The sequence below is a fragment of the Vanellus vanellus genome (genome assembly GCF_965231255.1).
Source record: "Vanellus vanellus genome assembly, chromosome: 2".
NCBI classification, from domain to species: Eukaryota; Metazoa; Chordata; class Aves; order Charadriiformes; family Charadriidae; genus Vanellus; species Vanellus vanellus.
Genome location: NC_138906.1, coordinates 23,486,712 through 23,514,221, shown reverse-complemented (window position 1 = coordinate 23,514,221; position 27,510 = coordinate 23,486,712). Strand labels below are relative to the sequence as shown.

The following is a 27,510-nucleotide window of genomic DNA, read 5'->3' as shown; positions in this document are numbered from 1 at the left end:
GTTGTGATAATCTTGAAATATTTTTATTCAGCTTCACCTAAACAAATCATGCCAGACAGATACAGTTGGGTTCCATAAACCTACAAGTTTTAAGAGAGGATGAGACAACCATAAACTAAGGATGACACTACATCTTCTTAAAAATCATGTATAAAATACTCAATTTAATAGTTTAATGACAAAAAAAAAAAAATTTCAGATCGTATATACAATAAATCTTTTAAGAATGGATCACTGATATTTACAGATAAAGACATTTTACATCTAGAAACTGGGTTTTGCACTTATTCAAAACAGCTTTTACATTTATAGCCTTTTTAAAACCATCTTTTCAGTACAGTATAAGATAAAATAAAATAGCCTTATCCATTTTCATTGAGGTATACGTAAATGCTGCTCTTTTTCATTTTGCAAACTAAAAAGGACATTTACATAAAGCAATTAAGTCCTGGAAACTTCCATTTAAATAAAACACCTCTAACAGTGCAAATCCACCATAGAAGCAAGGTATTAAAAATATATCAGAACTGTTCAGCAGAACATCTGGACAGATATTTTGGTAAGCTATGATTTTTGTTCAGCTGCCATCAGCTTTCTTGTGAAAGATGGAAGTATTTTCTGTCACCAGTCTGTACTCATCAGATTCAGGTTCTAAATTATCCAAGTAGAACAGAGATCAATTTTGCCACTACATGTACGTTGAGGCTATTTCCCAGAAGACGGTAGCATTGCTTTATTGTTACTTTGTCAGGAAAGCCTGAAAACAAAAACATATAGTGCAACATCATTAGTCTGGGTTTGTTTCTAGCTTTTGGTCTGCTCCTTTTTTTCAGTGAACAGTTCTTAATACATTTATCACAGATTGCAGCAGGGTTCACCCCCTCCCCCCCAAATTCACAAAGTTGCAAAAATAATTCTCAACCAGTTCATTAGATTTGTTATCAGTTCTTCCATTAGCAGTACTGCCATCTCTAAAGTTTAAAAAGAAGCCTCAAAACATTGCTCTATTGTTTAACTAATGCCAATCTACATTCTCTTCATATGGCTCAAAACACCCAGAAGTCTCAATGAAGGGCAGCAGCACCTAAAGCATCACACAACCGCTACTCTAGAGAACATCTACAGAGGAACATGGCCATGGCAGAAAGAAAAAGTGATGATTCTGCAGATGGACTAAATTGCATTTCTCAATAAGCTTTATATTGTACTTCATACCTGAGCCCCTCTAAGCAGTTGAGGCAAATCAAACAAGTCTCGCAGTGCAATACACCACCATTACAAATTAAGCTATGAGCAAAGCTTATTCAGCAAGTTATCAAGCAGCTGAACAAATTTCCATTTAATTCAATGCTGTCAAATGCACTTAGAGATAGAGACAGCATCTGAAATGTCCTTCACATGGGAAGGGTGGGGACTGGCAGAAAGAAGGGAGGCGCAGAAAAAACTAAACTGGTCCAGGTACTGTGAAAGAGCTGTGCTGTGTATTGAGCGCACAAAGGTGACCAAGCTTCTGAGGATATAGAAGTTGCCAACAGCCAGCTGGTCTGCTGTAACTGTCCCTGCTTGCACCCTTAGCTTACTCTAGCTGTGAGCTAATGTGCATTTGCTTCAACTTGAGTCAGAGACATGATTAAACCATTAGGGCCATTTGCTAAGGTGCTGAAACTTGATCACATTCCATTATTTGATCATTCCCTAAGAAGAAAACCTAACTTTGAACCCAAGGTCATGACTAGATAGCTTAAGCTTTGACGCATTAAACACGTTGTGTGTGCAAGTAGTGATATACATGTTCTGAAGTCTTCAGAAAAATTCTCTTCCAGGGATCGCTCAGGAGAGAACATGGTTGCACAGTAGCTGAGCCAAGGGTGGAAAGCTGAGGAGGAGGCATCTGGGAGGAGTTCCATCTTTCTCTGCCAGTTATTAATGCCTCAAATGTGGACTGCTTTGGTAAACACATCTTCTGCCAGCTCCATCCACTCTGCCCAGCTTCCTGGCGTGCACATTTGGGCAATCGTTCTCTCTTTGGAACAATCACTTACACTCCCACACACACTTCCTTAGATGGAGTTGTCACATTAAATGACTGAATAAGGTACAGAAACTACATATTTTAAAAGTATATAAAAATAAATATGTATTTATGCACACATGCACGTGCACTTATAACCCAATCAGCTTATCTGAACCCTGAAAATGTCAAAGTTTCTCCTTCTGGTTCTTGGCAACTGAAAGCCTGACTTAATTTTCAGACCTCATTGTTTGCTTTATCCCAAGCCTCCTCCATCTGCCTGTTAACATTATCTTGCACCTTCTATCTTCTTTGCTCAAGAGTAGCCTACATCAGGACTGATTTAACAACTCATAGTACACTGGCACTTCCTACACAGCTCTCACGGTATCATTTAGGTCATGCATGTTACTTGATGATGGTGCGGTCTTGGCAATTTGGCACTACCACATTGTGCTGGCTTTCCACTAGGCTGCCATTTGTTTCCTAATAGCTTACACACATCACTAACATGAAAAATGGAAAAGGCATCCTGACATCACCCTTATGAAAGCAGGTCGCAGGTGCAAGAATGCTCTGATTACTTTTAATGATATTGCTGTGGGACCCACAGTAGCAGCTAAGACAAATGACTTCAGAATTTCATTGACCTATAGCGCAATTACTAGTTATACATTTAGATGTTAAAAGCACAAATAAATCTGTTAATGTTAAGAGTGAACAATGATTTTAACTCTGGATCTCAGGTATTGGAAAAGGCCATCAATTTGTTGAAATATAGAACCATTTTTCTTCTGATAATACTGTAGCTGCAGCTAGTAACAGCATCAGTTACAAAGCTTCCTGACATTCACTTCACTTTGTTTTCAGCTTATAGTTTCCTCATTCTTTAGCTTCTTGGAACAACAACATGTTTGCAGTAGGTACATCTCCAAGCTTTCTGTTGTTGAAAATTTTAGCCCAAATGTTGCTGTCACTACAGAACACAGAAGCAGAGAAATTATAACACATTTCCTCCCCAAATACCACGCTTCACAATAATGACTTAAAATTTACCATGGCAGAAGTGCTGTCAGGGAAACGTCCTTTGCTGTAGACATAAATATAGCAACTTTCAAGAAAACCCATAGCTTGCAAATCCTCAAAAGAAACTTATAGTACCTAAATTCAGAGATTTCAATCAGCCTAGAGCCGAGTAACACTTTTTTTTAAGCACAAAGTGGGAAATGTCTTAGATTAAACAAAAAGGAAAGAAATGTCAGACTTGTGACTCAGCACAGTGGGAAAAGCTTGTTCTGCCTATGAATCAGGAGTATATATGAGAGGAAGCTACTGGATGAGAAGGGCTTGTTTCATGTGTTGTGGAAGTTGGAATAATAGTATAGCGAGGCAGGGAACTGCAAGAACCATAAAGAAGGTTCATGATTAAGGCAGAAGGGTACTGCCCTCCGAGAGGTGAAATCTGTCCCTGTCCCTGCTTCTGCAGTTCCCAGGTGACAAAAGACAAGTTTGCTAAATGAGTGTTTCGTAGATGCTGTTGACCTGGATGCCACTCAAATTCAGAAGCCTGACTTGTCTTGAGAGTTCGGTTCTGGTTTGCTAAAATACTGAAGCTCACAGCTGTCCCTGAAGAGGAGCTCTGAACAGAGAAAGCATAGTATCATTCAAAGCACTCTGAAATAGGAAAGGTCAAGTTTTGCAAACTGATCATCCTAAATTAATAGTTTTCCAAACAAATTTCTTCATTGTCTCAGTTCTCCATCTGTAAAATACAAGCAATATTAACCCCACTACACCTCCCAGTGACGTTGCAAAGACTGATTTAGCATTTGGAAAATACAAGCAGTATTTAAAAGAAAAAAGAGAAAACGGGCAACTCTGTGCTCAAAAGGGAGCTTGAACAGCACGATAAACCTATACAAGCCCAATCCAGCTCTGTTAAGCTTAAATTTCTTTACATCAGCCTATGTTTCTGTGCTAAGAAAAAGGATTTCTGGAAAACAAAAAAAAAAAAACAAAAAAAAAACCAAAAAAAAAAACAAACAAAAAACCACACCCCCAAATCTATTAAGGAAGAGAGGCTACAAAAAAATCCTGCATGTTGGCATGTAACTTAACACAGCACACTCCTGCAAATACTCTTAAACAAGTAAGCTCTAACATTTGATTTTTCAACCTTGATAGTGTTCTTTGAAAGTAGTAGTTTTGAATATAACTAAGTAATAAATGAGAAAACAACTAAAACTGCAAGAGAAAGAAATATATAAAAACTATTAGCACTCCTCGGAACTCTAAGTCGCTGGGGAAGTCAAAGAAAAGCAAATTGCTCAAGATCAGTGGTGTCTTATTCTATGGATGCTTGTGTTGTTGAGAGACAGCAAATAGATCCAACAGCACAGCAGCAGGCAAAGCTCCTTAAGCAGGTGGTAACAGCTACACTTTCTTGCCTGCCTTTCTTTACAAAGGGAACTCTGGTGAATTTATTTCAGGCTTAATTCTGGTTGACCTGTGTCCAATGTACTGGTATTGCCCAGTCTTGTTCCTTGACTCCCTCTTCTCCACAAGAACAGTTAGAAAATGAGGTAACTGACCAAGGGCTATGACTGCCTTTTCTAGAAAACAGAGATGACTTAGAAGATCATTACCTGAAGAGTTTGGTTAGTCATGAACAAAGAAGTATCTGTATCTTCTGAAATTCCCTTTCTGTCAGCAGCTGCAAATGTGTGGAAGGGAGAAAGCAAGCAGCTCAAACACCAAGAACCACTAATACACCTCCTAAACTGGCAGGATATGTTGACTTACCACAGCTGTGAGTAATTGTTGGCTGCTGAGTAAATAGTTTCAGCTTTAAACAAAGGTATTCCTTCTTTGCCATTCAGTAATAGAGCATTTCTCATGCCAAAATTTTTTTCTTAGTTTATGAAGATAAACCTAACCACAGAAGCTGGCTCTTATAAAATATAAAAAAAATAGTGGAAATTCAGAGAAATTCAGAGTTAGCCAAATAACAAGAATCAATCGTAAGAACTGAGCAGTTAAAAAAGAAAAGCAAAATAAAAAACATGGATTAGTCCCCACTAAAAAGACTACATTGGCATTTCTGAAGAATGATGTAGAAATGGGTACTTTGCAGTACATACCAAATTCCAGAGGGAATCCATGAAGATTTGCTATTTCTCTTGGGGTAAAGTACCTCAGCTTTAGCGTTGACAATTTCATAAGCTTCTCTTCTTCTGGTAACTCCTCAATGTGTTTAAACACTGATTCAAGCTATGAAGAATATCCAAAACAGGTATCACTGATGCAGGCAAAATATGTAAAATCTAACACTCACACCTTAACAGAATATTTCTTTGATTATCACAGTGCCAAACACAATAGCATGTTTTGCTTGAAAGTATGATTGATGATGTATTTTTGCAGCCCTTATCTCAACACATGGACTTGCAAGAAAGAAATCAATGTTGCCATGACAGCGTTCATTTCTTCCTCTAGTTACAAGCCATACCAATACTTAATGAGGCAAAGGACTATAATCATTTCTAAATGACAGGATAGTGACTTAATATAACTCCAGAGCAGACCATCCACGCAAATTAAGCTGTATGGATGCAGCTGTTTTAATACACTTGCTTTGAGATTATCCTGAATTCCAAAGTTGCATTCTTCTTATGCTTAGAAATGCCATATAATACCAGTGATCAGCACAGAAGCGCAAGAGGAGGTGCTTGTGCACAAAACAGGCTTTGTGAAAAGTATCTTTGAATGATGATTCACTGACACATTTATTTTTACCTTCCCCAATGCCAAAATACCACTTTGTGGTGAACTTAGTATTTTGAAAAGTTCTACTGTTAATACTATGTCTTCCCAGATAAATAATACTTTTGAAATTCAAACCTGTTAGACATTTGACAATATTTACTGGATCATCTGTGTACAAAAAATGGCCCTAGATTCACAACACTACTGTAGTTTATCCATAGATTTAGTCATTTTTACTGTTTTCACATATCCCTGTGAAACCTCTGTATGACTCTACAGACAATAAGATGATAGCAACTCATGTACTCCACACGGAGAGGAACACATACAATTTTGGTTTAAACAAACTGTTGTCTAGGAATACAAAGTAAATCAATTGGAAACTCGTTTGCCATAAAATGTAGTTTTAAAAGCTTTTTTGTTATAATATTCAGAATAACAAAGCAGAAGAAAAAAAAGTTTTAAAACAAATCATTCTCACATGTTAGTCTACACATTCTTACCTGTACATCTACAGCTGTCTGCAGAACTGAGCCTGTCCCTTCTACATAGTGTCCATACCTGAACAACAACAATAACAATCTTAAATTAATATTTTCATCGGACCTCATAATACTGACAACTGCAAAGATGCAGAGAGGTTACTTAAGTTCCTTTGCTTTGATTAACAAATAGTCTCCTGGATAGATAAAGCAAAAGGCCTTGTTATTAACAATGCTAAACCATGGAGTGCAGTAGCTTCTGAACATGCTCTCTAGGGATGAGTTTGCAATCAATGCATAAGGGTTTATCCACACTAATGTCTTATATAAATCAACTATACAAGACCAAGGAATTCAAGCATAGCACCATCAGAAAGGGCCACCTACATTGCTCAAACCAGTGTTTGTGGTCTCTGAATTAGCAAGGACTGGAGAAGGCATACCTGGGTTACCCTCATCACACAAACCTTGCTGGAAGTATTTGAAGACCAATCAGAATGGAAGGAAGTTTTTCTCCCAGTCTCAAAGATGATAATCAGTATGACTCGTAAGAAAGACACCAAACAGGCATCTCAGCAGAGGGATTCTCTGTACTTCTTGGAGTGCTGTTCCACTCCATTCAGGGTCCCCTTTCCTAAATCTCATGCTTTGGAGAAGCATAAATAGAACTCCTAGAACACATAGCAGCCACATATTCTTGGCTTCAGAAAGTGACCTGGATAATGCAGAGCTGTAAGTGATATGACCACATTGAGAACCATGTTGGAAACCATCCTTCCCACAGGCTCTTAAAAATGGGAACAAAGACAGAAAATTAGATTCCTATGTTTTGAGCCAAGACGAACTACCACAGCTATCTGGCCTGGCTCCTTCCACATCAGCAGAAGGGCAACAGTCACATTCCATGTTAGAGTTTGCACCACTATATATAAAGACTTCATATTAACTATTGGGGAGCCTCTTTCAGTATGATTTTGATAAACATGACCACAAACTACCATGATGTATTCTAGTAAAACCACAAGTGGCAAATTTATTTTTGATGACACCTAAGGCTTATGTGAGACACATAAGTGATCATTCTGGCCTAAGATTTTTATTTGATTGTTCTAGTTAAGAAACAGATCCTACAAGATGCTGACTCCTCCCTGATTCAAAAGAGTGAGGGCACAAAAGGTGCCTGTCAATGACAGGCCCCTTCCTGGGGGAAGGGCTTTCCTGTTGCACAAGTTTTGAACTTTAGAAATTCTTTCTCTTTTCTCAGCTTTTTGATTGTCAAAAAGTTGACATCACAAAATCTGCAGGAACTCTGTCAACCTGGCAGTCTAATTTCTACCAATTGAAAAAAGAAGTTATAATTAGCTTTAACTCATCAACTAAGCCATTTTGTTGAAGCATTCTGAGAATTCAAAGAAAAACAAAACAATCTAATTTGAAAAATTCACCAATATTCACATTTCCCACAAACTTCCAGGCTCCAAGTGGCATTTTCCAGCACAAACACATTCAGTGGAAAAGCTCTTGACCAGTTGTCTGTGGGGTTTCAGAACACTCAACAACCTCTGTCAGTCAAACTTGAAATTGCAAAGTACAAATCAGAAAACTGCTAGACAGAAAAGCACTGATGTTCTGCTCCATCAAATATGATTTGAAATGCAGCATCCTAACTGGTTTTACGACATATGGCCAATCCACAACTATTCTGACCTACACAGCTGAAAAATCCAAGAAATCAATAAAATATACAGTGGAGACAGTTTTAATGAGGAATGGATCTGTCATGCATGACACTTCGTAACTTCATTAAGCAACATAAAAAAATTCATTAATGAATCAGTACTATACCAGTCTACTGGAACCATATTTCCGCAGGGGTAATTAAGCTTCTGTGAAGGTCAACAACAAATGGCACTGTCTTTTGTGAATGCATTTTTAGAGTGGGCACATGATGTTCTGCCAGACAGATTCTCATGCTGGCATTCCACTAGACCAGGAAGCACGCTATATAAGGAGCATTTTTTTCAGAAGCCTGGGTTTTTGTTGATGAAATGGCTCACCTTATTTTTACAGTACACAAACAAAAAGACATTTAAAATTTCAGGACATGATTCAGCAAGACATTTTCTTTGCAGCTTACCCTTTTGTAAAGCATGTGGATCGACGGCAGGTGGGCTTAACAATGTCTAACAAGAAAGCATAGCGCAATAAGGACTTTGGTGGTAAGAAATACTGACTCATTTCTTCATTTGCCTCTTCCAAGAAATCTTTTAGCATTTGAATAGAGGAATCATTGTCCTGACCATGTTTCCTTTCCATTTCTTCTACTGTTTCAAACTTAAAAAGAAAAGCCCCTTTTTGTAAAATCTTCTTGCTGCTGCAATCAGGACCAATGTTTGGATCTGGAGTCTTCTCTTCAGCAGACAAGGAAGAAATAGCTTCTTCACCCACTGTTTCTGCAACTTTGTCCTTGAATAAGCCTTCTAGATCCTGATCTGGGAATCTTGTCAAAATCTAGGAACAAATTGTGAGAAAAATATTGAAGAACTGCATTTGATAAACAACTTGAGAGCAGACTCTGAAGTGAGTAAGAATTCCTTCAGAGATGCTCAACATAAAGCAAGTAACCATTCAATGTTATTTTCATTAAGATTCCAAAAACTGTTAGCATCAAGATTTGCTGACCTACAAGCAATGATGTCAGGAACAAAGCAAATGATTTCCTTTGCAAAAAGACCTTTCCAAGGGTGTGAAAAAGGTAGCAGAATGCATTGTTTTCTAGCCCACTATCAGCCACTGACCCCCAACTGTTTAAAGCCATCTAAGCCACTAGCATGCATTTTAGTCCTTAGAAAACTCAGTATCCAGGCTAAAAAAAAGAGACAGAATTTAACTTTTCTGTTGATATCACCTATTCCTCTCTCCATTCATCAACACATACCACTAAACTGAAAATTTAATACTCAATCTTCATGAAACAAAGCAAGTTCAAGTAATGCTAATAGACTCACCTGACCAGGAGCTTGAAAGGAAAATGGTTCTTGGTGAAGCTTTGCAATTAAAAAGTATCGCAGTCTAGAATTGGGAATGCCAAGCTGTAAGCAAAATCCACAAGCCTTTAGTGCATGTGATAAAGGGAAAAAGTGGTCTATAGTGTCATACAATTATCTACCATTATAAACAGTAACAGAACTATGCCACACTAATATACATCCTAAAGACTTATAACTTCCATGCCTAGGTATTTTCAAGGAAACAAGTGGGCAATTATTTTTGTACCTCATTGTTTTTACTTCCTCTGTAAATGAACAGGAATGTAAACAAACTTCTATGTGAGGTAAGAAGAAAAATGGCATGCATCATGATTTCTTAGGACAGGTACTACCTGTTTTCTTAAAAAAAAAAAAAAAAAAAAAAAGGCATTGCCTCACCTTTTGGAACAAGGAATTATAAGACATCTAACAATGAAATAAATGCACCACAACTGGTTTTCAAGCTACCCTCTATCAGCTTCTCTCAGATATATACAGTACTGCATGGATTCCATTTGGTCTTGTACAATCTGAAATCTCTCAGTCCTGTTTTCAGTTGCCAGGGAAACATGCAAACAAAGCCCCTCCTCCCACAAATTACACAGTCACATTATCTGTGCTGGGAAATTCACAGGCATCAGCACTTCTGAAGCAATGAGGCTCCTACAGGGAAAATCACCTTCCTGGCTCAGTGCAGTCTGAACAGTTAAATAATGTTAAAGCAAATTTAGTACTCACACAGGTTGGAGACAAGAGGAATTCTTGATATCTAAATCCACATGTTTCTAGTGTTTGCAAAAGTTCATTTCTGACAGTGAAAAGAATCAAAAAGCAATTACTCAGTTCAAACAACCTTTAGGACCTTTTTATCCTAAAACACATTAAATGCACCACCTTCGGTACCAAGACATTCAGCACATTCAGTAAAAGAACTGGACACAGAATTACACATATGAAGTCATCCATTTCTGAACTTGAGGAGACAACATACAAAGTTCAGTGTTACTGTAGCCAAAAATTACTCTTACACATACACAGGTATCTCACACCTACTTCGGTGCAAACACCCCTTCAAAAAATAACCCATCTCTAGGAAAGTACTTATAGTGTATCAACAAGGAAAATAATCAGAGGGCAAGACATTCTCTTTATTGTGAATTATAAAACATGAGATTAAAATCACTACACTCACTACTTCCCCCTGTTCACATAGATGGCATAAGCTAAGCCTGACGAAAGGGCTAACTCAAGGGATGACACAAATTAGTGGCTTTGATAAAGTACAGTCCTACCTCACTGTTATTATAAACAATGGAAAATCACCAAAATGGAAATCTTATTAAAAAGTCTTCTCTTTTCTATTCCATGCAGACTGCACTAGGCTGGAACTATCAAAAAAGCATGATCTGTGACCTGTACCTGGCACTGTATGTGACACTGCATCCCAAGTGTCATAAGAGAAAGCAAGTGTTCAGACTGGGGTGTTTTCTGAACTACAACTTGTTCCAAACACTGGCTAGCAAGGTATAGCCTAGGGAATCGCAGGGTCTACAGCAGCAGCCTGCATCTCCAACAAGTCTTAGACACATCTCCAAGTGTCTAAGCGTTCAGAGAGGATTGCTGCATGATTAACCAGTGAGAGCGCTAAATGTGTCTCCCAGCTGCCTGCAATATTCATTAAGGAGCATGATATGCAGGGTGGCTGATCTCTTGGTGCCTCAAGGAATGCTATGGAAGTATCCTACTCTATTCCAGCAAGAAACGAGAAGGAAGACCATAATCTCCTGTCTCCTGCTTCACCCACACGAGAGGGAAAAAGCTCCTGCTGTCATTACGTAACCTTACCAACAACTTTCCTCTTCCACATTTTAGACAAAGATTATATACAGTCTTCATACTGTATCTCTGGACCATTTGATGGCAATCCTGAACCAGTGATAATCTACTATCAACAAAAGTACTCAAGGAAGCCCTTATACCGTACTGTGATCTTAGCACAAGATACCATGAGCTCCTGTCATGGATAAAACCCCCAAACCTCTGCATAGTATACCTATTGTTATTTTCCTTTGAAAATTAATATTGAGCCTTTCTAAAGGACACACGATCATCAAATAAAAATCAATGGAGTCAACTTGTTATAACACGTTTTATCTGCTTAAGAGAAATAAATATTTATTTAGCAAGTTCCTATCACAACCTAAGATTTTCATTCCTAAATTAAAACAGTATTTTTAACCCACAGCACCCAGCTGTCCCATCTCACTCCATTTTGTTAAGTTCCAGGAAATAAAATTCCTGCTTTCCCCTTCTAAAGAAAACATCCTTTATTAAAAACTAAAACCTGCAAAAATTAGACTTTACCTCGCAGAAGAGGATTCAAATCCTTTAACATTTTCTAAAAGTAGGTATTTTGGAGTCTTCTGGAGCCTACAAGGAAAAAAAAGAAAAGGTCAACAAATCAGAATAACAAGCTGTAAACTACATTACATTCATCCACAGATTTGTTTAACAGCTAGCATGATGTGGAAATACTTTGATCTTTCCTGCAGCTAGAGTTTAGCATCCTTTAAAAAAAAAAAAAAAGTATTGTAACTTTCAAGGTTGTCTATATCAAATCATTCCCAACTGAATTAAAAACGTGGACTGCTAGTAATTATAAAAAAAAAAACAACAAAACCCACTTATGTTCACACAGACTGCTATTATCTCCTGTACCCCATGAATGTACTTCTGAAAATTATTAGAGTTCATTTCCTAAAGCATAATATTATTATTTAATAGATTCAGTTTGTAATAGGAAAGACAATTGTTGGAGGAAAAAAGATCACTATTTAGCCATGGAATAGAAAATTTTTGTTTTAATGTGCTTAAACCCAAAATCAATGTCAAAATGTCATTTCAACTTTAGTGATAACACATCAGAACCAGTATTCATCTAACTGCTTTAAGAAATACAACATGCATATATTCTCAATTTTCTATATTTAACTTTTTCATTTTGATGGGGGGAAGGGAAGGAAGTGCCTGAGGTTTAGCAAGATCACTGCAGAGGTCTAGAAATAGGCTTATTCCAAAACCAGCATATTAAATCTCTGGAGAAGGGAACATGCCTGAACTGTGCCAGGGACCATTCTAACAATTTAGAAGCATAGACAATTCAGATTCACGTCTCTGGGAACATTCCCTGGCACTAATTAATTCTCTAGTAAGGCTAATGTAGACATAGTATGTCTGTCACACATTGAGATCTCAGAACAGGATACAGAAACAGGATACTGACAGCCCCATGCTTATTTAAGTCTGTAAGTGACTTTGGACTTCCACAGATACAAACCACAGCAGAATTTGTTTTAGCATCTTCTAACCTACCATCAATTAAATGCAGAATTAAAGAACTAAAGTGTTTCACAAGACATTGGAAAATGTGCAAGATAATATGTCAAATTTAAGAAAATACTAAAAATAATAGTGAAAAAAATAATTCTAAACAGAAAAAAAAGCAGCAGCAGCCAAATTCCCTGCAAAGGAATGGAGAATTTACCTGTTGGTACATTTACCCACACTCAACATCATCATCACCTACTACAAAGCTTATTTTTAAAGTAATTAATCCAGAGCATAGCTTGAAATGCAAGAGCTCATACGGGATCAGCAGATCATAAGACAAGTAATCACTATACAAAAAGTATGTGTTAAGTACTTGGCAGGTATTAACATTACAAATGCGTCTGTAAAAGTAGTACTTTGACGTCTTAGCATTGGATTTCCCCGGGTTATGGCTTGGACACAATAAACAGACAGTATCCAGATCATTTGGGTCAGACTTTCTGTGTTGGCTGGGTGATCCAAGGATTTCCCAGGTCTTTCCAGGTCTTGAAATTGTCCCTTCCATTATCTCTAATATTAATTTGTCTTCCCAGGCTATCTTAGAGCTTCACTTCAGTGACATTTCATTATAAAAGCCTGAACATAAGGTAAGAACAGCCAAGGGATGAGAAATTGTTTTATAGTTTCCATAAATTGAACACATACTGTACCAATTTAGAATGCGAAGTGATAATTCCTATATTAAGAATTTCCCTTTTTTGGGCTGAAATACTCCATGTCTGGCAAATATGTCATATCCAAAAAATACGCAAACACTATCTCAGTAAAACATAAATCTATTTGAACTAAGAAACTCTACAGAAGCCACCATCTTTAACATATTACAGACTGCTTACTGTAAGTACTGCCTCAAGAAACAACCTGCCCAACGGAGATAAGGGACATCAGCAGGGTCTCATGGGGTATTGAGATAAAGTGCCACAGCCAAGCCCAGCTCCTTTGCATCGTCATGACGAAAAACATGTCCTGCAGTGCCTAAAGCTTTGGTTTTGAGAAGGAAAAGCTTCTGCCCTTTATCCAGTTAAGCCCCCAGCAACCAGGAAGCGACATTTCCATATTAATGCACAAGTGTCCCAAAAGCAGCCAGCCTTTTAACTGTGGTCTCAGTTTAACTGAACGGAATACTGAGCTCAGGATTCCCTTAAAGATAAGAAAGGTACCATTACTCTGATAAATTATTAACTTACACTCTATCTGCTGTTTTTAATTTATCATTTTGAAAGGTCAGTCTGGAGGACTAAGGATTCATTGTCCCAGAAAAGATATCCTGTGCAACTTTGTGTCTCTCCTAGAAGCAGAGGAGTAATAATAATCTTTCTTTTTACCTATTGTCTAACTTACTAGGCTACAGAATTTGTATTGTGTTCTGTTTTATGTTCTCTGCCGCAGATTTCTCAGGTGATCCCAGCCAAGCCGCTCAACCCTTCTCTGTCTGTGTTCTCTATCTGCTGATGACAAGGGCAAAAAGGTAGTCCCATTTAATGTTGCTGGCTGCAAAAAAGTTGTTTCCGGAGGAAGGATGAGGACCTTTTTCTCCCAGTGTTAACAGCAGTTCAAAAGAAAGGCTGTTGTTGGTACCAGTTTCCTTCCGTGCAGAAAGCATTCATTAAAAAACCAAAACCAACCAACAACAACAAAAAAAAAAAAAAAAAGAGAGACAGCTAAACCTCCCTTCGTCCTCCTCCAATTCTGAGAGCAAAATTAACCAATGAAAGAATATATAGCTGTCCCAGTCTCCAGCAGAAGCAGGAATGCCAGGAATGGTTAAGTGTCTGGTGGACTGTAACTGATGCAAATTCTCAGGCTCGTGCCAATTGGTGCCCAATGGACATATCAATCCAGAAGCAGAGATTTCTGCTGGATAATCTCCCTGAGCAACTACTTGCTTTACTTCCCCAGAAAGGGTTCTTACAGTGTTGCGCATCTCTTCCCCAAAAAAGACTACAAGCATTACTTGGAGCTGATTTTTAACACTATCAGTAAAAACAATGTAGATCAGCAAAACCCACTTTAAATGGATTTACTATTTCAAAATTTAAGGCATAAATACTACAAATAATTATGGCTATTTTATTAGGAACTGGGGTCTGACCAGGCAAAAACGACAGATCCATACAAATACTGTTCAGACAATGCAGTGCTATTTGAATTCTTTAGTATTACTACTCAAACCAAGAGATTGTACTACAAACCAAAAATACACAATCTGCCCCAAGATATCTTGAAGCAGCACCAAAAAGACAGAATAGACAGTTTACGCAATAATGAAACAGGAGAGAAAATGTATCGTAGTAATAAGCCAATAATATATTTAAACAAATTTTCAAGTATTACCTATTCAAAAGGTCACTAAATGTTGATATCAAAGCTTCTTTTACCTGGTATTTCAAAAAACTTCCATATTTCCACTATGCCCATTAGCAAACTATTATATTACCTACTCCTGCTTCTATGTAAAGTCAGTGCAAGTTTGATATTGAACCGAAAATAACTCAATTCTCGTTTATGATATAGCCACAGTTTAAACAGACACAGAGTAAAAAGGAAACCAAACAATAAAAGCATATACAGTAACTATGAGATGATAGTAACATTAGTAAAATACAAGTATTTGTAAGTTACATATGATCACGTGAAAACAAACAAGTAATACAACACAATACTAGTAGTATCCCTGTAAAACATTATACATGATTTGTCTCACTGAAATATGAAAGACCTACTCAGTTACAACAAAGATTTAAGAACTGGGGTAGAAGTTCATTTATACCTTGGGAGAATATCCAGAATATAGAGAAAGCTCTTTGTCCGTGGATCGGATACATCACCTTGCAGGCCAATTCTAAGAAAGAATAAAGAAACACCTGTATATTACTCAGAGCAGACCGACACTTAACAATTTTTCTACAGAATGCTGACACATTTTGCTTTGAGTTTCAAAAAGGAACTCTGCAAAAGCGTTGTGTACAGACATGAAAACCTGCTCACAGAGACAGTATCCCAAGAAATGCTCTAAGGAATGAAAGTCTAGCCCTGGAATCCATCAGCTCACAGCGAGGTTAAAATTAAAGCATTCAGTAATGAAATCCACTCTCCAGTCTGCAAAGCATTTAGCATTCTGGTCTTGTCCAGCAAACCCCTTGAACATACTTGGCTCCAAAAGAACACAAAAACCCCACTGGGTTCCTGGGAATACCCTGCTATTTCACATTGAATATATTAAATTATTTCTATGAATTAAAGCCTCAGTGCTCACCATTTTGCAGGTTTGAGCCCCATGTGAATAACTTTGTAACCAATTTTGTAAAATTAAACCGGACAGCTCACATAGGTTTTAAAAATAATAACATAATACAACAATTTGAGGCCTGTGTTCCCCTAACTTATACTTGTATTAGCTCTTAAAAAACAATAAAGCCTTGGTATAAGAGCTTTAGCATGTCTCTAAATTAGACATACACAAATTTTTCTTTTCACCGCATTATTAAAAAAAAATTGAATGATTCCTATATACATCATAGGTTTGCACAAATACATTTTTCTAGATCAGCACCACTTTGGAGGTATTTCTCTTTAATCTTAGAACATTCAACAAGATATACTTTCTTATACAAGCAGTTTCATCACGACCAACAGACTTTTTCATGAAGCTACTACTTTGCATGAATATCTTACCTCCACTGGTCACTGCTGTCAAATGATATGATTTTGAAACTAATCTGACAAACACCTCAGGAAGTTCAGTTCTTAATCAGCAAGATATTTCTCTATCTCATCTACAAAATAATTTCAAAGCTATTATCAACCTAGTCTTGGCTAAAATAGAAACATTCCTCAGAATAAACTATTTGTGTGCACACGCAATTTTCAAAGTACAAATAAAGACAGATTACAGTCTTAGTCTCAGGCAAAAGTGAGAAATTCCAATCCTCTTCCTGGAGCTTCCCCAGGAAACAATTCTATTAATATTTTAAGGGAAAGGAAGCACTCCTAAACAGCAAAATCTTGGAATTTCACTGCTAGAAGAACAATACAGTATGCAAAATAAGTGCTGTAAGAAGCTTACTTAATTTAAACTGAATCAAAATACATATATTGCATGAAATGCAAGCAATGATTAAGATTCAAAACGCTGCATTTGTTCCACTACAGTAAACATCATGATGAAGAGAGCTACAACTTTTTTACTTAGGAAGAGAAAGATACGCAGATGAACCACACATAGTGTCACTCTTGACAACACTCCTCCTTTAACAGTACACACTGTAATAACTGCACTTTTCTCCAATGTGCTATATCTACCTTGTAAATGGCTGACAGGGAGGACTCATCAAAATCATATCAAAAGATAATCTGTCAAATTCTTTCAGTGTTATGCCCTGAATAAGGAAAAAAAATAGAAGAATGATGAATGTTGTAAACTGTATTGAACTCTCCAATCATCTGTTAGATGAAACTACCCCTCTTACTTCCACTAGATGTTTCATCTTGCAAAAAACTACCTAATCTCTAATTTGACCTAATAATTTCAATCTTTTCTATCTTAGCAAACCATACAATGAAAATATGCATTAATTGCTTTGAATATGAATCAAAAACACTAATGATGTTAGCATCTATACATAATGTTGAGGTTTTTATCTACTCATTCTTTCAGAAGAAGAGTGTAGTGGTTCTTTCAGTAGATCACATCAAAATGCTTAGTAGTTACTGTTCCCCCTCCCGTCTCCAAATAAGGTACCATTATTCAGATATGAAGTCTCTGTACATCAAAACCAATATTAACATATTCAAAACAGGTGAAAAAAATATTAGATCTTCTCAAAAGACAAAATATGTGAACAGAAAAGTAGCTCGAGTGTTAACATGATAATTTTTACAGGTCCCAACCATGGGTTTTAACTCTTCGGAGCTCACCACCCACTTATCCTATAAAGTTTACTTTGTTCTAGTTTTTGCCGAGTAAAAATCACTCAGAAATACTATATGGCTCAAAGCTCTACTCTGCAAAAATATTTCTGTTCAGACAAGAAAGAATTAGGTTTGTGGCATGAATTCATAACAAGAGTAGAAGTTCCTCTAGACTACATTTTAACCAACACTAGAAGGACAACATATTAAGGGGCCAAGTGGAGACAAGAAGGATAACAAACAAGTAACTATGAGCTGGACAAAGAAATCACTGCCTTACTTATTTTGAGGGATATCTATATAGCAAATGTAACATACCTGCCCACAGAAACTACATAAAAGCTGCTAATTTTATTTCCAGTAAATTTAAAGAAGGTCTTCCTGACTGTAATCTGCTCTTATGTATTATAAAGAGACATAAGCAAGGCTTCTTTTCCCATATAAATCTGTAAACTATCGTTAAGCCTGTTATTATTGGCTGCTGAATAAGCATTTAACCTTTACCCACCTATTTAAGTCTTACTTAAGCTGGTGGCTTAAAACAAATTCAGTATCTTTTACTGTCATGTTGTAAAACTGTAAAAGATTAAGTGTACAGAAATTTCTAACTAAATCCAGGCAAAATGGCATGCCTAGTTTGCCCCTCAATTATTAAAAGAGAATCCATTTTTACCTAGTTCTTCAAATAATGTGGAAAAGGGACAGAATTCCTAAAACATTTGACCTATTGAGCCCACAAAAAAATGCAAGACTATCCCATCCAGTATATTTTCTTGTGTTTTACTGAGCTCAACTGTAACTAAAAAACAAAGGCATGCCTCCAAGTAATTTAATTAAATTCTTTCAAAATACATGAAAATATTTTTTTAATCTAAAACTATAATTTTTGTCATTCCTTTTTTGGTGGTAAGCATTCCTCTTGACATTTACATAACCTTTCTTGATGCAGCAGTCAAGACTTTGAGGAAGACTGCTGTATGAATATCCCTCAAACTTCAACAAGCAACCATAGCACAAGAAGTCATAGTTATTGTAAAACTGCTATATTCATAACAACATAAATTAAATCTTTTTGTTTCTCTTGTTACTAATAATGATACTGAAGACAACTTACATCCACAAATGCCAGACTAGAGTAAAAAAGGCATTCATTACTCACCTCAATTGTCTTTGCCCATAATGGCGTGCTGGGAAAGTTGTGCTTATAGACTTCATTGGCAAGAGTGTTCACATCAACAGCAGCAACAACTTCTGCAGATGTGCAGCTTTCTAAAATTAAAAAAAGAATTTGAAAACTGTAGGTCTTTACTACTCTTGGGAGAATGCATTTGTTCAGTTGTGTCACAGCTGTGCTCAAAAATAAAAGGGAAATTACACAATCAAACTCTGCTGTGTTGCCTTTAAAACTTTATATGAAAAATACACGGTGTTTCTAATCACACAGCCAGTACTTCCTTTCCTTAGATATCCAAAAATGGAAGTTAACTGTGCACTTCTTAATTTGTAGATACAGTCACACAAAAACTCCAAATAGGGCGCATCTCTACAACGTTTCCACCTGCACTCAGCTGGTCTCTGTGGCCACCAAGTTCCCCAGCTATAGGAACACAGCCTGAGTCTATGTGCCGAGCTGCCCTGCCACTGCCTGAACCTCTCCAGCCACTGACAACTTACAGGAACTAAACATGTCATTTTAGAAGTATATTACTTCTCATTGTGAAAAAAAAATGCACCAAAAATACGTTTGAGGTATGTCTACTCTTGCAACAAAAGTTTAAGAAGCTACCTGAAAAACATTTGTGCTTATATTCCAAGAAAACCTTGGGCCTTGAACCCAACTGCTGCCTCCTTTGAGTTTAATGTCCCCAAAATATCAAACACTTTGAAGGACAGCATTTGGCAGCTCTTCTTCTCTTGATATCAAAGAAAGTATTTCTAGACACTTAGAAGTGTTATTGAAAAGAAGAGAGCATAGTGTAACAAATCTACTGACAGCTAAAACCCTGAAAGAAAAATACACTTAAGAGAATGTAAATAAGCAATGGTTAATTTATAGAGTAACAGAATAATAGGTTCTACAGAAGCTAAAGACATAAAAAGAACAGTGTTTAATCCACTGCTCATCATGTCAGACTATTTATTATTACTAACCACAATACCTTCACTGAGGCTTTTTATCCAGGAAGACAGGCTGTGGGCGCTGTTATAGCCGCAGGCAGAAAACAGTGACCATATTTCCTGATATACAAGATCAGTTTCAACCATCAGGAAATCTACATTATGGTCACCATTACCAAGCTCCAGATGAAACCCAGGTGATTTACAAAAAAAATTCATAAGCCAAAACAAACAAAGCAAATAGCCATATGCCTTTGAGTAGTCTCACAACATGCTCAAGTAACACATTAACAAATGACCTAATGAGACATCTTATGAATTACTGCTAGTCAGCTAATTATTTACAGTTTGAGAGTATGTCCCCAGTGGATTTAATTTTCAGTGATGCAGTTATCACCCATCTACTATCTTTCAGGTTTTCACAGCAGTCTTATTCAAAACTAAGATGAAAGAGAAATCCAGGTATCGGAAAGATTGTAGCAGACATTTTAACAAAGGTCAACCTGCTTGTCCTGGGTTTACTTGGTGCAATAGAGTAAAAAGAACAGGAGTTTCACAAGAAAAGTGGTTACAAACGGTCACCCATGGCAACATACAAATCATTATTTGCAGTTACTGTCTTGACATTTTGACCATAAATCATAACTGAAGTATTAAATACAGGTGTATTCACAAGGACAACCAAATGACTACACCTGAGGTTACAGAACAGGTATGTTAACACTGACATCTAGCGTGATAAGAACACCGCCTTAGCAGGTTGACTGTCTCAATTTACAAGCATATTCAAGAACCAACATTTGCATCTTCCTAAAACAAAGCTGTAACACCTGAGAAACAGGAACAAGCTTCAAGTACTGTTTAAGAGACTGCTTTTCTCATTTATTCTTTCAATTCTTAAAACACGTTGTCCTGACAAGCAGATCCTCATTATGTGTTCCAGTTACTCCAGAAGGGAAAAAAAAATAAATATCAAGAACCTCAAGTTATTATCTAAATTAATGTTTAGTTTAAAAATGACAATTGGAGAAGCAGGCAGTGTGCTTTCTCTCACAACTCATGATTCAGACGGTCACCCTTTTTACTAACATCAATCCAATCCCTCCCTGCATACATACAAAAAAAAGAAGTACTGGAGATTCGCATCAAGGAACTGCTGGAAATACTGAAAGAGAGCATACAGCTAATAGCAATTTATTGAATCCCCTTGCAATACAATGTTCAGTCTAAACCAGAGATGTTAACCACATGGAAAAGGGACAGGAACTTTTCCTGAACTATTCTAACCGACATCCTCTCTTCCCAATTCAAAGACCTGATAATTTTTTTCAAAGCTTCTCTGCCTTTTCACTCAAAAGCTGCGGCTCACTTGGGAGTTCCTGTTACAGAGCAGACTCCCTCTAAAAGCTGATTAAGCGTATTTGTGAGGAAATACCCTGGAAACGCATGAAGGAGCTCGAGCAGACAAGCAGATCTCACACATCCAACCTAACAAAGAAAAGCTTGTGTAAATTTCAAACAATGCAAAAATGACACATTTTTAAAGAACTTCTCCTCTTGAAATTTAAATAATTTCAATGTTAAACTGTAATACTCCGTTTTGGTATAGCAATTATATTTATTGTTTTAAAATGACTGTAAGAATGTATCATTAAAAAAGCTGAAAGTAAAATCTAAAATAAACAGAATCAAGACTGTGTTTAATTATCCTCACTGACAAAAGGCACAAAAGCAACGCAGGAATATGAAAATGCCCCTGAATTGCTGACTTAGTGAGATGTTAAATCAACTCCCCAAAATATATAGCAGAACTTCAGCAGAAACAGACTCAGCTCTGGAGACTTTTTTCCCCCCCAAACAAGTATGTCCAACTTTCAAAATACAGCCATTTAAGATAATTCCAACTATGCAGAAAACAATTTAATTTTATGCAGAGTAAAGAAAGAAATAATACACATTTTCTAAGTGAAACTAAGTAGCTGCTGGAATACTTGCTTTGCAATATTCAACACCATGGGTTTTGAACCAAGACTTTGCATTTCTGACGAGATGTTGTACCTCAAAAGGAAGTTACTGAGGGAGGTGTTATGGCTTATTTTTAGGTAGACTAGATTGTAATACTCTCTCTTGGCTGAAAGCAGGTGAACTCAAATTTGTATCATCCTATTAGGAAAGCACTGATTTTACACTTCAGTCTTAAAACCTCTAGGATGCACATAGCAGAAGCTCTTAAACTGTTATTTAATTGCCTAAAGAGGCAGCAATCAAACTTTGGGTCACAATTCTCCATCTTGTTGTATACACAATGCCTACGAGCCATTTCAGCTATATAGTAGTCACTTGAGTGAAAGGGACTCTGCTGTAATGAGTGGAAGGTGCAGCATCTGAAACAGGAAGACAGGATGAGTGCATTTAGCTCCTGATTTGGAAAGAACAACCCTAAAGAGTGTAATCTTCAAACACTGAAAATAAAATTTCTGACATTACAATATCTGCCCTTTTCCTCTTCAGAATCAATTCCTTTGTCATGTGTTTCTAGCAGACCTTAAAATTAACATAGATCTGTTTATATTCACCACTGTACTTTTGTAATAGAATCATCAATGTCAGCAGAGCACATGAAAGACATGCTGTTACACCAAGGGCAGAGCCTGGTGGATCTCAGTGTGTTGGAAAATCAGAGCAAGAACAATTATCTATTGTAACAGGTATATGGAAACAGATGGAAAAGGGAAGATTAGTCATGTGTTTTGTCAGTCCTGTTTCCTTTTAAAACAGAGTGCAAAGATTTCATTTAGGAGTTCTCAGCTCCTGGCTGAAATGATTACACTGAACTGCCCACGGCTACAGTCAACACAACTATCAGTAAACTTGATACTTGGTTCCTGCACGATTCTTAGCAGCTTTTTTCACTGCTCTCTTTGTACAGGATTTGTTCATGTTCAGCCATATAAACTATGCAAATTTACATTATAGCACAACTGGCACCACCTTGTGCTACAAAGGGCTATATTTTACAGAAACATTCTACATTAAAATGAGTTTAGATGTAAAAACTTGCTCAAACAGGCAATATCTTTGTTTTGCACTGTGCTGAATTCTAAAGCCACTTGCCAGTTTTATCTCCTTTGCCTCTCCTCCTGAGATAGCTATGCTCAGTGTAATTATGCACACAAGTTTATTATGCTGTGCAATTCACGGAAATAATCAAATAAAATGAATAAACAGAGAAGACAGAACAAGACACTCAAATTCTTACTCTGTAAAACTGGAATATAACAATTGCAGAGGAAAAATATCAACTTTATCACTGCAAAATTATGGTATTTTTTAAAAGATGTCTCCATGGGAGACTTTTTCAGGGACCTGGCAGATTATAAACACCTGTGGCAGAGACCTGGAACCTATTTTTCATGGGAAAACTGCCTAAATTAATAAACCAGTTAAAGTTTGTTTTGGTTGGGAATGAGGAAGAGCAGGCTGTTTGTTTGATGGAAAGTTGCTAAGGAAATTAATTTGTAGCCATAGATTTTCTAAAAATAAAACATTGTATTTTTCACAGCAGAAACTCTGCACTTCATGCATAAAGAACACATTCACACACATACACACATGTAAAGCATTGTAGATTTAGACCTATATGATCTAAACATCAACCTTTATAAATCTCAAAATTTGGAGCACAGGGTGGGAAAAAGGAAGAAATGCACTCCCACCTCTCAGCTGCCTCAATCAAGAGTATGAATATGAACAGACTGACTTCTGATCTTAATTAAGCTCAACTTTCTAAATTATATCTTTTTGCATGTCTTTGCTGATAAATTTAAAATATTATTATAAGGCATTCAAAATCTCAAACTAGAAATTCTACATATGCTGAATTATCTACAGCTGAAGTATCAACACAGAGCTAGACAATCCCCAAGGTTTTTCTTTTTCAGTTTTGGACTGAAATCTAAATTCAGGAACAGCCGCCACTGTCAAAAAGAACCTGATTCAACTATGTAAGTATGTACTAATAACTTCTACATACTCTTAATAGAGAAACACTTGTAAGAGAGTATAAACTTCCACAAATTTATTAAAATTCAGTTATTTCTTAGTGTAGGCAAGGACAATCTCAAAACAAATTGCATACTGTTTGATGCCAAATGCATTCTACTTTAATGACAGCTGCCAAAACAGTGAACATCCTCATCTTGCAAGCTCAAGTATACGCTATCCTAAAACTAAGCATATGAAAAATTACAGCCTAAAAGGCTTCCAGGTAGAAACGGCAGTGTCAGATTTCCTGGAAAATACCTATTTGCCAATTGAAAACAACGGCAACTTGACAGAGAAGTAGGAAGTTGGACCAGCTCTGCTAAAGACAACTGGCCACAAAACCGGCTACATAACATGGCCAGGAACAAACACTGAGCCAGAACTTGCCAGAACTGCAGAATGCGTTTTGTAGAACAAGTAGCTTTCCTGGGATGCTACCATTGAAATATTCTATGCTCTCTCTCTTTTCGACATGTTTCTATTATTTTTCTTGGCTATATAGATTCACTAGACAACATACCAAGAAAATAAAGTATTACATGAGAGATGAAAATTATGTGTATCTGGTTTACGAAAGCACTGGTGAAATGAAGGGCCTTCTTTCAAGCCACACATTAATACAGAAAAAAAAATAAACCTTCTAATATTTCCATACTACCATTTGTTAAATGATATCCAAAAAAATTGTATCAGAGACATTTTCAAATAGCATGTACACTCATAGGCCTAAAACATATGAGAAACCCTGTTATTATATACAAAAAGTACTTCCAGAGGAACATTCACTTTTTTCGGTTTGATTTCCAGATAAAAGCAAGCATTTAAATCCCCCTTGACTTTACTCTGTTCCTTTATAAATTGTAAAAGAAAACTGAATCCAGATGTCTAAGAGACTTAAAAAGAGAAAACAGCAGAAGATATCAAAATGCCTGACTATATCAGTATTCCTGAATGTAATTCAATTCATCAAAACCAGTTTTATATAATGACCTGCCATTAAATACTTACTTCAGTGCAAATTACATAGAACCCTTTTTATTCTAATTCCTTTATTATTAGTTTTAACAGCACTCAAAACAAGATTTTCATCTAAGCGTACGGTTTGGACTTTTTCCAAGACAACACAATGCCTATGGGCTTAGTTTTCATATGCTTCCCAGAAAAATAAGCACCCAGACTTGGAAAAAAGTTATACCAACGGTAATGCAAATAGCATTGTATCTATATGCTTTGCAAGTTTCAATTGGTATTTAACCGTTTAGTACTATCTAGGGTCATTTACACAAATAATAATTTAAGTCTCCTTCATCTGCTTTGGCTGGTACCACTACAAAAGAATCTCTGTCTCACTCTTCATACTTATTGTAATTCCTTCAGTCAATGTAAGGCTAGAATAATAGAAATTACAACATGCACTGACACCGATGCATTTGTTCAGCAAGTTCAGAAACAGTAAGCTTGGAAATAAATTTACCCTTTCCAGAAATAATACAAGAGTTTGGGTTAATTCATTCACCCTCCAAACTACACAAGATGTGTGATGTATGCTCTCAAGCCTTCATATGCACAGTAACTATCTATTGGATACAAGTTTACAGTATTATGATAGTCTTCTAAGGCTGCATTCCCAATATTCTTGTTAAGTATTTTGTTGTGTTGTAAATAATGCTTTTTTAGGTATCCATCCATAGGATAACACATCTGGCACTACAATTTATTAACTATTGCAGAACATTAACACAATAATAGAAGTCTTGTGAATGTTTGGTAAGAACAGAATTAGATAACATTCAGTAAAGATTTGTTACATACATACAACACACAACAAAGAGCAAAGGGCCACAGTGTAGGCTAAGTTTCAGGAACCAGTCTGCTTTTCACAGAAATTGTCTATAGCATACACAGTTCCCCAACACTTCAGGAATCAGACTACTAGAAAAGTAGAGCATTACTATAATAGCTATATAAACAATACACAATGTCTAACACCCTCTTTTCGTTCCACAAAGACTCCAAAATCTACAGATACAAAAGACATACAAAGATGTGTTTTGCTCTTAATAATCTAAGGATGTGTCTGGAAATAAGGAAAATGCATCCCTACAACAGGTAGTTAGGATTGTTTACAATACAGTGAGGGACCTATTTTGGTACGTCATGTATTTTTACATATTACATATATAAAACATTCATACACATTCAAGTAAAAATTAGATAGTAGAAAAAAATGCCACACTGCAAATTGTGAGTGTGTTTTAAGTGAATGAATGATGCTAAATGGTTATCTGTAAGTACAACCTTTTAATATTGCTTAGCTCACTGGAAAATTAACAAGGTAAGTTTTCACCTGATGCTTTTATGAAAATGGTCTCTATTGTAGAGTGTAATAGAAGAGCTGCTAATGCTTACGAAGGCTGAAGTATGTGAAGGATTGTAGTTACAAATAAAATTATTATGATGATTCTCTTAAATTATGCACATTTTTGTCAAAACCTGTACTTCGACGTAACAAGGCCCAGGATACTTTACAAAGGAGATCTACAGCCTAGCTCAATTTTTTATTTGGGGAAGCCAAGTCACAGGGCTTGCTGAAGTTCACACAGGCCATGCTTTAACCATACAGCAAATTCAGCTCCAGGGTTCCTTGTACCAACATAAAAACTCACCTGGACATATAGTCTAGTATGTACTCACTATATGAATTTTTCCTATTTAGAAAATGTTACACCAGTCTCATATATGGATCATGTATCAGCTATTCACCTAGCTACACGCCATGAAAACTAGCTACACGCCATGAAAACCAAGTCTGCATGCACACCTATGGGATACACTGGCTAATTTGACTATCATCCTGTGCATGATCGTGATCACACCTGCAGCAGGGGTTTGTCAGCAGAAAGCAAAACACATACTAATGAACACAAAATCACAGCATTCTCGGGTGCAGCTGCCTGGGCCAAAGCAGGACCACGGATCCATAATTTCCACCCCAGAGTGCTCCTGGGTACCCAGCAAGCCACCAAAGCTTTCGGGCACTGCTCAGTTTACAGCCACGGACCCCCAAGGCAAACACATCATGAGCCAAAACTCACCTCCCTATGCCCCTTACAACTAACCCCTATGCAGACCCTGACAGCAGGCCCACCAGACAGCCCCCTGCCCCGGCTCCCCTTAACACCAACCCCACCACCATAAGGTCACTTTCCTGCCCCTGCAGAAGGGGAGGCTGCGACTCTGGGGCTTGGGGAGGAGGCCACCCTCCCACCCCACAGCTTCCTTCCACACGGTGCTTGTGCAAGACAGTGGGGAGGGGGGGCGACCTGCCCGCCTGGGGAAGGGGCTACGGGAAGACAGGGGCCATCTTAGCCCGCCCCATCGAGAAGATGGCGCCCTCCACAGCCTCCCCTCAGGGGTCGGGGTCCCGTCGAGAAGATGGCGCCCTCGGAGGTGAGGGTGGGCGGGGGAGTGGGGAGAGGGGGAGGCGCACGGCGGGTCTGCGGCGACAGCGAGCACCGAGGGACACGCTGGCAGCGGTGGCCGCTCGCCGGTACCTTTCAGGGCCTGGTGCATCCCCCCGATGCCACTGTAGAGCTCCAGCACCCGCAGCGGCGCCATTCTCCGGCAGCCGGCGTTCGGCCCGGCACTCCCGACAGCCTCCCCAAGCGCCGCCCGCCCGTTCCGCCGCTCTTTCGTTCCCATCCGCCCGTCCTCGTCAGAACAGGCGGCTCCCTGCCGGCCCCCACCCGCTGCGCAGCCC

At 37.5% G+C, this 27,510-nt stretch overlaps 1 protein-coding gene across 1 annotated transcript; it reads right to left on the bottom strand.

The window, feature by feature from the left end:
• Positions 1-27,368, bottom strand: TRDMT1 (tRNA aspartic acid methyltransferase 1; the record flags this gene model as incomplete). The annotated part of the gene is made up of 11 exons (XM_082479652.1): positions 1-757; positions 5,152-5,281; positions 6,280-6,337; positions 8,396-8,769; positions 9,267-9,350; positions 10,026-10,095; positions 11,652-11,717; positions 15,448-15,519; positions 16,980-17,056; positions 18,748-18,857; positions 27,305-27,368. 11 exons carry the CDS (start codon positions 27,366-27,368, stop codon positions 657-659), a joined length of 1,206 nt encoding a protein of 401 aa, XP_082335778.1. The 3' UTR covers positions 1-656.
• Between the last annotated feature and the right edge of the window lie 142 nt (positions 27,369-27,510).